The sequence below is a fragment of the Zonotrichia leucophrys genome, chromosome 4, assembly GCF_028769735.1.
Source record: "Zonotrichia leucophrys gambelii isolate GWCS_2022_RI chromosome 4, RI_Zleu_2.0, whole genome shotgun sequence".
In the NCBI taxonomy this organism is placed as follows: Eukaryota; Metazoa; Chordata; class Aves; order Passeriformes; family Passerellidae; genus Zonotrichia; species Zonotrichia leucophrys.
Genome location: NC_088173.1, coordinates 54,178,967 through 54,189,356, shown reverse-complemented (window position 1 = coordinate 54,189,356; position 10,390 = coordinate 54,178,967). Strand labels below are relative to the sequence as shown.

The following is a 10,390-nucleotide window of genomic DNA, read 5'->3' as shown; positions in this document are numbered from 1 at the left end:
CATTTTCTAGAAGACAGACTTAAACATTTCAATACTGAACACATGCCTATATACAGAAATACAAACTTCACAACAGAATGTGAAAAAGTCAGTTTATATTACATGCAGTTTAACAGAGGCAACACAAGAGTTGCTCAGATTATTAGCTATCTCAAGTATATTTCTAGAACTCAGTGATAATTATATGGAAAAGCTGTTAATTTCAGCCTGTATCTCAGTAGTGCACCTCCAGTGTTCAGACAGCCATTACTATTACATTTCATCATCTCAAGTAAAAAATGTTTACAGAATTTGGCTGAAGTCCAACTTCTGGCTGAATCCATCACTCTTTAAACCTTCAAAATACATGTAAAAGGATTATTGATTCTCTAGTACAGAAAGTATTGCTTTTTTAAATTTTGTCCTTTTTTTTAATCTGGGCTGACAGCAACCTCATGCAGTTAAGCAAGTGTGTAGTTCTGGACTCCTTCATGCAAGGAGCATGGAGGCACAGGAGTCAGTCCAACAAAGGCCACTAAGATGACGAATGCACTGGAGCATCTCTCCTATGAGGAAAAGGCAAATGAGCTGGGCCCGTTGTCAGAGACTGAAATGTTCTGGTTAATGGCTGCAACATTGCTATGAAGGAGCTTTGCCCATTGTGGGAACACTGTATACAGAAGCTGTGACCATCACACCCCACTGTGATTACGCCTCCTGAGAGCAACCTTGGACTGTGGGTTAAGCCACCTAAGGGAACCTGAGATAAGATAAGGTGACAGTATTACTCAATCACCTCAGGTCTAATGAAAAGCAAATAAGGCTGAGGGAGAAGAACACATCCACAAGATAACCAAACCCAGCAGCTGTCCTGAAAACCATTCCTGGCTGGGTTCAGGCTGGGGAGGCCACAGCCACAGGCTCATCTGCTGAGGCCAGGCTTGTTCAGACTGCCCCCAGCCAAAGGGGGAGCAGAGTTTTGGGTGCATGGCCCAGCTCTGGTCAGAGACACTGAACACCCACCCTCCCTCACACAAACTGGCTCAGCTGTGAAACCTGCACCCCAGGAAGGCCACATCCATGGGACATCCATGTGAGGGGCAGCTGAGGGGGTGTCATAATCCATCAAAGACCCCCAAAGTGCTCCCCAGACTGATTCCTGAGGCCTTGCAGCGGCGCACTGCATGTGATGCAAAGGGATCCAACAGATCCAGAGTCTGTTGTGAGACTGTGTAAAATTGTCCCCCACCAGTCAGGGGAGATACCTGGGCATTCCCACCTGGCACAAATGTAAATCAATCCATTGAACCCTGTCTTCTCAGGGGACCCTCGCTACCAATAAAACCAGGAGGACAGGACCAACAGGACACTACTGAGATCCACAGAGTGGTGGTCTTTTCTACTTAATCTGTCTCTGTCGTTATCTTTCTCTTTCCCCACTTCTTTGTTCTATTTCTTCCTTTCTCTTTTCTCTCATTTACTGTTAAATAAAATCCATACTACTGACTTTGGCATATGGTCGCATTTGCACCTTAATTCAGGCAGGGGCATCTCATTCTAAAAATTTTAAGAACCTGATCATAATACCTGTTCAGCCTGGAGAAGAGAAGGCTCAGAGGGATCTATCAATGTACATAAAGACCTGAAAGGAGAATGCAAACAGGATGGAGCCAGGATCTTTCCAGGGGTGTCCAGTTAGTTACAAGAGCAGAGGAGTGAACACAAACTGGAACACAGGAGCTCCCTCTGAACATCACGAAGTGCTTTTTTAACTGGGAGGGTGACCGAGCACTGGCACAGGTTGCCCAAGAAGGTGATGGAGTCTCCATCCTTAGAGATCCTCCTAAGTTCATCTGGACACAGTCCTGGGCAACGAGCCCTAGGTGGCCCTGCATGAGCAGGAGGGAAGAGCAGCTGACCTCAGGATGTCCCTTCCAACCACAACCATTCTACTGATGCCATGAGTCATAACTGAAATTGAAACAGGTGCTGTGCCCTGTTATTACAGGACTTCCATGTTTCTTTTCTGCAGCTGTAATAACTACTGCAACAATTTGCAACTGTGATAATGCCAGATGGGAACTCATCGTTTGTGATAAAGTAATGCCAAAGTGAAATCAGTGGAGTTGATAATGGAAGTTGTCATTATGTCTGAGTTTGGTTTACTCTCAGTGTTACTTTAGTGTTACAGTATTCATATAACACATGTGAGTATAAAAGGTGTGCATGACAATTCATTTACTGCAAAGGTTTTGCTGGCTTTAACTAAGGACCTGATCAAATTCAGCAATGCGCATCTTCAGTGTAAGATCAGACCTAAGCAACCAAAGAGTATTTACACCAAGCCTTGTTGTTAGGAGGGTTAGTAGTCAGTGTGGCAATTGCACCCTTGAACTGCAATGGCTTCTGCCATGCGTGACTCTGCCTGTGCTGGAAAGCAGCAGGGGAGGCTTTATTTAACACTTCCTTTATAGTTGCTTTTCTAGCTACCACCCTCATTTCCACCTGTTCCCTAAGCATGTTACATCCGTTAAGCACACCCACTAAATACCAAATCAATTGTATAAAATAATATCTTGAAGGAAATGTGAACAGCAGGGGGAGCAGATTGCAGAAATTTGTCATATCAGAGTTAAATCATACTGTCAGTCTAAGGAAACAACAGGTAACACATGGCTGGCATTGCATATTCCTGATGAAACCACATTACACTCAGACTACAAGTCATCTTCTTAAATGTGGGTTTTTTTTCAAATTTATTTTGAAGTAAACAGAAGTTTAGTCATGTTTGTTTAAACTTGTTTTGTGTAGGAAAAAAATGTCTTATGCCTTCCAAGGCAAGGAAATAACAACACTGGGGACCACATTCTTATGAGAGGATTAAAAAGAACTCAGCTGGCAGTGACCCAAAGAATTTAACTGACATTTTAAAAAATGAAAGCATCCCATGATCTCCTGCAAACTTGGAACTTGTGAAAATCAACAAAGTAACTTATATGAATGACTGAAATTTAAACTTTATCTCCTACTTTGACTTTGTAGCTTGTTTTTTTATTGGGGTTTTTAATAGAAGCTATTCAAAGTACAATATAGGGACTTTGATTTATTTAAAGAGCTCGAAAATAAAACATATTTCTAAAACGTGCTAAGTTCACCATCATAACAACAGCAACAGTTACACGTAAGTTTACAGTTCGCTTCCTGCCCAGAAGCCTTCCACCTATGCGGCAGAAATGCTAAGAGATGTAGCAGCAATAACTTGGAGGGCATTTAGAAAAAAATCAGCTACTGGGTTACCGCCCTTTCTTCCCATTCCCTTCGCTCCTGTACCGAGAAACCCCGCGCTAGGAAGGGAAAGGTCCGGCGCAGCATCGGGGCTGGCTGACACCGACCCTGCGGCCGCTGCACCGCTGGAGCGGAGCTGAACCCTCAGCCCGGTCTGGCTCACACCGACCCTGCCGCCGCTGCACCGCTGGAACGGAGCTGAACGCTCACGCCGGACCCGCCGGCCTCCGCCCCCCTCACCCGGCACCGCCATTTTGCAGCAGCCCCCCCCTGGCACCCCTGAGCCCCCCGTGCGGGCGGCCAGCCCCCGCCAGCTGTCACCTCCAGCTGTCACCGCCCGCTGTTCCAGCCCGCCTGCCCTGCGCGGCCGCCATCGCCTCCGCCTCCTGCCGCCGGCCCCGCCCGGCCTCGGCGGGGCCTCGCCGGAGCCCTCCCCGCGGGCGGAGGGCGGTGAGTGGCAGCGGAGAGGGGAGGAGGCCGCGGCCGATGGGCGGGGCAGCGCCGCCCCCCAGGGCTGCGGGCTGCCGGCGGAGCCCCAGTCGGCGTCCGGCCGCCTCCGGAGCTGTGGGCAGGTTCGTCATCGGGGGTACGCGGTGCTGACTTCGCCCGGCCGGGCTCGGTGAGCGTCTGGGGCGGGACCCCGCGCAGGACGGCCCGAGCTGCCGGCCCTGGCCCCCCGCTGGGGCTCCCTGGCCTTCCGGAGAGGCAGGGCCGCCCGGGCACTCTTGGACCCCCGGGGAACGAGGCCGAGCGAGCTCCGGTGCTCCCGACTGGGAGTGGCTGGCGGCGGTGGGTGCGGAGTCACCGCCGTGGGTGCGGAGTCAGCGCCCGCTGGCTTGTGAACAGCCCGGAGGAAAAGTTGGTGTTGTCCTTTGTAGGACAGGCGCAGAGTGACTTCTGGGGCGGGAGTCGTTTCGCGAGCTGGCTGATAGCGAGGTGAGCTCCTGCTCACGGCTGTGCTGGGGACGCTGTGCCGGCGCTGCCCGCTCTGGAAGGAGCCGGACCCGTCCGAGCCGCGCATCCCCCGCGGGGCGCCTCGGGCGCGGCCTGGCCGCGCTCGCCGGCCCTCGTACAAAGCACTAAGGTCAAGTTAAAACTGGAGGCACAGTAACTTTTGTGATTGTATAATGGTTAAAAATACTCATGCTAGTTTACCGGGAAGGTATTTTAATCTCTGTGTTTTCCGAGGACTGTTTGAAGGTTGAACTGAACTATGTTGGTTTATTTATAACTTGATGTAGAAACATAATACAGAAACGCATTTACTTGTATCAGTAAAATATTTTCTGGTTTAGGGCAGCCTAATTTTTGCAGCCAAGTTGTTAAATTAGAAGTAGTATGTTTGGCAGTGGAGACATTGCTAGTACTCTTAGCACCCTGTTGTGATTTTTGCGTCCTTTGAGTGGAAAAAGTTGTTGGTTAAGTGGTGTCTGTGGTTTTGGCTATACTACTTTAATCTTTACAAGGACAACTTTAGATTGGTTTTCTGAATTAGTTCTGTGCTTACACAGAATTAAAAAATATTGTTTACTGCCAGAAATATTCTAAAATGCTCCTTGCAAATTGCTTAAATTCAGGAAAGTTGTTCTTAAGGAGCAAGAATTGCTATGTGTTATGCTGTGGTAGTACATGCATATCTTGCTACTTTTGTCTTGTGAAAGCCAAACTGTCAGTAGGCAGTTTTATGCAAGTTTACTTATTTAGGGAACTTTTTACTATAGAGCAGAGATCCCCTCTTATTTTTGAGAGGACTTATAGTTAAAAGGCTGTCTCGTGTAAGGCCTTTGCCTCCCTGCCATGTATGATTTTTCTTTCTGAGTGGGACATAAAGGTATTTAAAGTAAGCTAATTTTGAATCATGGGCATTTAAGTTGATAATGTCTAAAAACAGCATCCTTGGTTGTTTCCCATGCAGAGTTCTACATCTCCTCCTGCTTTGCCTTCTTATCACGATTCTCTGTCTCCTTATTAGGTGATGACAGTTAATCAGGTTTTTTATTATTACAGGCTTGTCCCTAAAAAGTTTGGGGCTAGTCTTTATTTCTGGCATGTATAAGCAGAACATTAAATTCAAAGAATAAATTTATATGCAGCACTTACAGGATTATTATTAGTTTTAGCATTTGTTTACACTTGTAACCCTATTATTATTAGTTAGGAAAAAAAGCAGTCACTGTTCTGGCACAATGTTGTATATGTGATCAGACTCAGCTATAGCTGCTCATGCTGGGAGTTACTGAAGAATGTATAGATAAATCTTGAAGTTGCTATGAGCCTTCTTGCCATTTTCTAGGCTTTTTGTTTACCTAAATTATACAAATACATTCAGATTTCAAGTTTTTATTCATTGTAAATGAATACAAATTCGCTCAGTTTTACAGTTTTCTGATAACTTTTCATTATTTTCTTCTTTGGCAGCTAAAATGAATTCAGTTCCTGATCCCACCTCAAGTCCCTCTCACCCCCAGCAGCATCTTGGAAGGTCCCAGCTAAATGCTGCTCCTGTGGCCCATAGTGGGAACAGTCAGAGACCTGGAACTTCTTCAGGAGATTCTGCAGCTTCTTCAGTTCCTGGCTACTCCCGTAGCAGGGAGAAAACAGAAAAAAAGGGTAAGTATGAAAGCAATTCTTATGCAAAATGGGCTTACACACAATAATCTCCCAATGTTTCATGTACATGTACTCCAAACTCTGTTTAGAGACACTGTAAAGTAGGAAAATAAATTTCTTCAATTTCTTTTAACCTGTTGTTGTGGAAGAGTCTTTTCTACTTCAGCTTCCTTTGTGCATATTTTTGAGTTTTCCTATCTAATTTTTCAGGTTTGTACAAAGCAATAGGAATGAACTTTATTTGAAAAATTGGCAGGGAGATTTAATTAAATTTAGCATTATAATGTTTCAATTGAATTTCTTTGTTTGGCTAGAACACATACTATAACTGTAGCTTTAATATGAATTCTAATGTGAATGCATAAGATACTACTGTAATGTAGACTGATGGAATAATAAATTGGTACATGAAGCCAAAATTGAAGTTAATATTAGCAGTAAGATAAGAATTTGGATTTACAGTCATGGTACACTGTGAAAGGCAGAATTATGTGGTTCTTTTCCCCCACTTGCTGTAGGAAACTTGAGTTTCAAAGATTGTGGAAACTGATAGGATGAGAGTAAGGTCTTGTGCAAAATGTAGAACAAAAACCACCTGGCTCCTGTATTCACCTGCTGAGTTCCAGTTTTAATTCAGTTTGTAATCTAAAACTTGTGCAAGATGGTCTTGTGCTCAAGGTCTAACTCATCCCTTGCTCTTTAACTTTAAAATTGGACTTTTGATTGTGAAACTGCTTATGTACATGCCCTTATGTTCACAAATATAAGTCTCTCTATTGAAGACAGTAAGGCATCCAAGAGTTTAAAATTATTAAATGTGTGACTTTGTGCATGGCACATACCAGATGCAGCTGAGCTTTGCACGTAATTCAGGCCAATATTACGACTGTGTCAGCAAATCTGTTGTTTGCATCTAATTCATAACTGACTGTTGGAACCTTCTGGGTTCCCTGTTCCCAATGAAGGGGAATTTCTTTTTGGATATCCTACTTTCTGTTCTGTGTCAGTATTCAGTACCAATTTTGTCATCTAGCCCACTTGTAAAAGAATTGAGAGATTATGGAGATTTAAGACTTCTAACATTACCTACGTGGTTGCTAATTTAGAGTTAGTGCTAACATATATGTTTTCTTTCTTAATTTTCTAGTTTCTTAGTACGCTTCAACAAGGAAAGAATAGTAACTGTAACAGGAATATGGTATGAACTTATCTTGGCCTTAGTTACAGTATGATTTGAAAAAGCAATACATAGGTTTCTGTTGTTGGTGTCCACATTCATGCAAGATTCTGGAAATCAACACAATCTGTCTAGTGGTATTTTGCACATGGGCTCTGTCAGGTATTCTTTTCTTATTTTGAATATTTTCTTACTCTACACAAATGTTGGACTTTTAAAATCACACTGATTTTTATCTTAGTTCTCTTTACAGTCCTGTGTATTTGCTAATGAGCCCTAGCTATGCAGCACTGTATTAGAGATGCTGCTCATTAAAGAGGGCTTTTGAGCATTGATGTATTTCTCCTTTTCAGTTGTGACTCATTCCTGGTTGCTTTAAGTCTCTTCCCATTAAAGTATTATGGGTGCCTCGTGCCACTGTCATTGCCCTTCTCATGCCCTTCTTAATATACTCAAGTATTTAATACAGCAGAATGAGCTACCATTGCCATAGTGGTGTGTTGGAATCTCTAACAACCAAGATTTTAGTGAGTTTAGATAGAAAATGTCTTCAATAATATATAATACAGTATTTTCTTATACGGCTTATGGTTTTAGAGTTATGCTGTTTGTCATAGTGCTAACAGTTTCTAGAACTGAAAACTTTTTTAAAAGAAAGGAAGTTCTGGTCATCAGAACTTAAAAATGGGCATTTCAGTAGGACTTTATTTATAAAGAACTGCAAATAAAAAATACAAATTCAAAAATGTATATATGAAAGTAAATACAAAATAGACTGATATGTCGAACATAAAATTGGCACTTCAGAAGTTCTCAAAATATTTGAACTGACATGAAGGTGTTCCTTGGAATCACCAGAGCCCTTACGATAAATAACATTTGAGTTTCTCACAGGTCTAGGAAAAGTGAAGGATTTGGACTCTCAGCCAGGACATGTTGTGCTTGGTTGTATGAAAGGAAATATGCTCCATCCCAGATGCTCTGGGCCACTCTGACATCTTTCTTAGAAGATTAAGAAGTTGGGTAATTTTCAATAGTCACTATGATTATGAAGAAGAGGACAGAAAAGACCAGCACACTAATATACAGAAAGCTCTCTCAAATCTTACTAAATATGTAGAACGCTCCTCTTTGATGATGACTTAAATATCTTGCTCAAAATTTCAATTATTGTAACAAATTTAAGTTATATAATTTTTAATAAATCTGCTATAATTTCTGATTAAGGAGGAGAAATGTACTGTGTATATCTCAATTATTTGGAAAGGCAGTTTCAGCTCAGGACTATCTAGCACATGGCCATGTGTCCTTCCCCCACAGAAGGTCACTGGTATACTGGGCAGCAATAGTTGAAACATTGCCCAGCAGGTGGAAGGAGATCCTTCCCCTCCAGTCAGCACTGGAGTGCTTCATCCTGTTCTGGACTTCTCAGTGCATGGAGAGAGACAGAGTTCAGCACAGGGCCACAGAGATGGTGAATGAGCTGCAGCATCTCTCCTGGGGGAGACAGCTGAGAGAGCTGGGGCTGTTCAGCCTGGGGGAGAGAAGTCTCAGGGGGATCTATCAATGTGCATAAATAGCTGAAGGTAGGTTGCAAAAAGGATGGAGCCATGATCTTTCCAGAGGTCTCCAACACAAGGATCAGAGACAGCTGGCACAGACAGGAGGTTCCGTTTGACCATCAGTAAACACTTTCTTTGTTTTTCCTGTGTGGGTGACTGAGCACTGGCATAGGTTGTCCAGAGGTGATGGAGTCTGCATCCATTCAGGTATTCAAAAACCATGAGGACACTGTCCTGGGCAGCCAACTTAGGTGGACCTGCATGAACAGAGGGGTTGCAACAGGTGACTTCCAGTGGTCCTTTCTAACCTCAGCCATTTTATTAATTCTTGTAATATTCTTGACACCATATCTGTATTTCTGATCTGTCATTTTTCTTCCAGTTTTTGTTAATATACTCTGTGTTTAAGGCTATAGCATCAAAGTGAATGTTAAGTAATTTGTTTCCTGGAAGCACACATCACATCATCTATTCCTGCAGCATTATCCGTATCTTGCAGTGTAATGCAACAAATTAATGAATGCCTTGGCTCTCTGTCAATAAAGCACTTAAATACACACAATATCCTCAGCAGAACAGGTACTTCCTTTGGATCAAACTCTTATACTGCCATTTTTTTTCTCAGCAATTTTTCAGTCTCTATTCTGCTAATGTATCATTAGGTAATGTTTATCTTATTCCTTAAATAATTTCTTTCACAATGGGAGGTAATAGTGTTTTGAAAATTTATGGAGCAAATTGAATCTGGATTTAATGAAAAAATCAATCATTAAGATAATTTATAGATACAGGTTTTGTTGTGTTAAAAAAGAAAAGGAAGGCATTCCTATTTCTACTCAAAACTCTTGCATTCTGCTTATGTATGGTTTTGGTTTTCCATTCCTTGTGTATGTAGGAATGGAGAGAATGTCAATATGTCAGCTTTCCTGTATGAAAATAAATGAGAAAAAAAAATGGTTACTCTTTCAAGGATGTTCATGGACAGGGAGCTTATTAGTGAGCAAAGCATATACACTACTAATTAGGGCTCCTGAAATTTTAAAGCCATGGAGTCATCAGTATTCATGTGAGCAAATTACAGGAGAGTTCGTGTATAGCAAGGAAGACCAGTAGCTGCTTCCTAGTGAAGTCTTTGGAAACAGACTAAGATTCTAATCTCATAAGACACTTTTATGCCTCTCAGGTGCAAGGCCCCTCAGTTTCTGGTCCAGGTGCTACACACCCCTTTCTGGCTTCTGTGTTTCATTCACTCTGTAGAATCTCCTTCCTTCAAATGCAGCCTTAAATCAACGTGAAAAGACAGAGTTTGAGTGAGAGTGCTGTAGCTCCCAACACCAAATTCTCCAAGTAGGCTTAAAAATATCATTCTTGCTAGAGATACCATTTTCTCTCCTTACACACAGAACAGAGCTTGGAAAAAAGCACTTTCAATGTGGTGACTTAGTTAGCATGTAAGTATCTGTAATGCTGCTGCTATTAATGTTTTTCAAAAGAGATGCCTGAGTCTGCAGTTGAGGTAAGTGCCCTGTATTGCTGAGTTAGAGGGTAGATCTGTATGTCCCAGGAGATGGCTTGATTCAGATGAAAGAAAAGCAGAATTGAGAGACACTTCTCACAATACAGTCATGATTGGGTCCTTGACTGTCATTCAATTCAGCCACAGTGATAACTTGAACTGGATGACTCTCACCCCAGGTGAGCATTTATTGTGCTGGAGGTTATCTGGAAGAGTTACCATTTATTGTATTGCTTAAGTACATTCAAGCATGTAAAGTGT

The 10,390-nt window shown here is 42.7% G+C and overlaps 1 protein-coding gene across 3 annotated transcripts in view; it reads left to right on the top strand.

The window, feature by feature from the left end:
- Positions 1 to 3,737: 3,737 nt before the first annotated feature.
- The window catches only part of WFS1 (wolframin ER transmembrane glycoprotein), a 33,765-nt gene continuing 27,112 nt past the window's right edge, over positions 3,738 to 10,390 (top strand). Inside the window, exons 1-2 of one of the 3 annotated variants that reach the window (XM_064711757.1) lie at positions 3,738 to 3,836; positions 5,683 to 5,874. In XM_064711757.1, coding sequence (XP_064567827.1) covers positions 5,688 to 5,874 — 187 coding nt within the window. In that variant the 5' untranslated portion in view covers positions 3,738 to 3,836; positions 5,683 to 5,687. Of the gene's footprint in view, positions 3,884 to 4,074; positions 4,201 to 5,682; positions 5,875 to 10,390 lie in introns of those variants that run through there. The other 2 variants (XM_064711756.1, XM_064711758.1) reach the window with 2 other exon arrangements.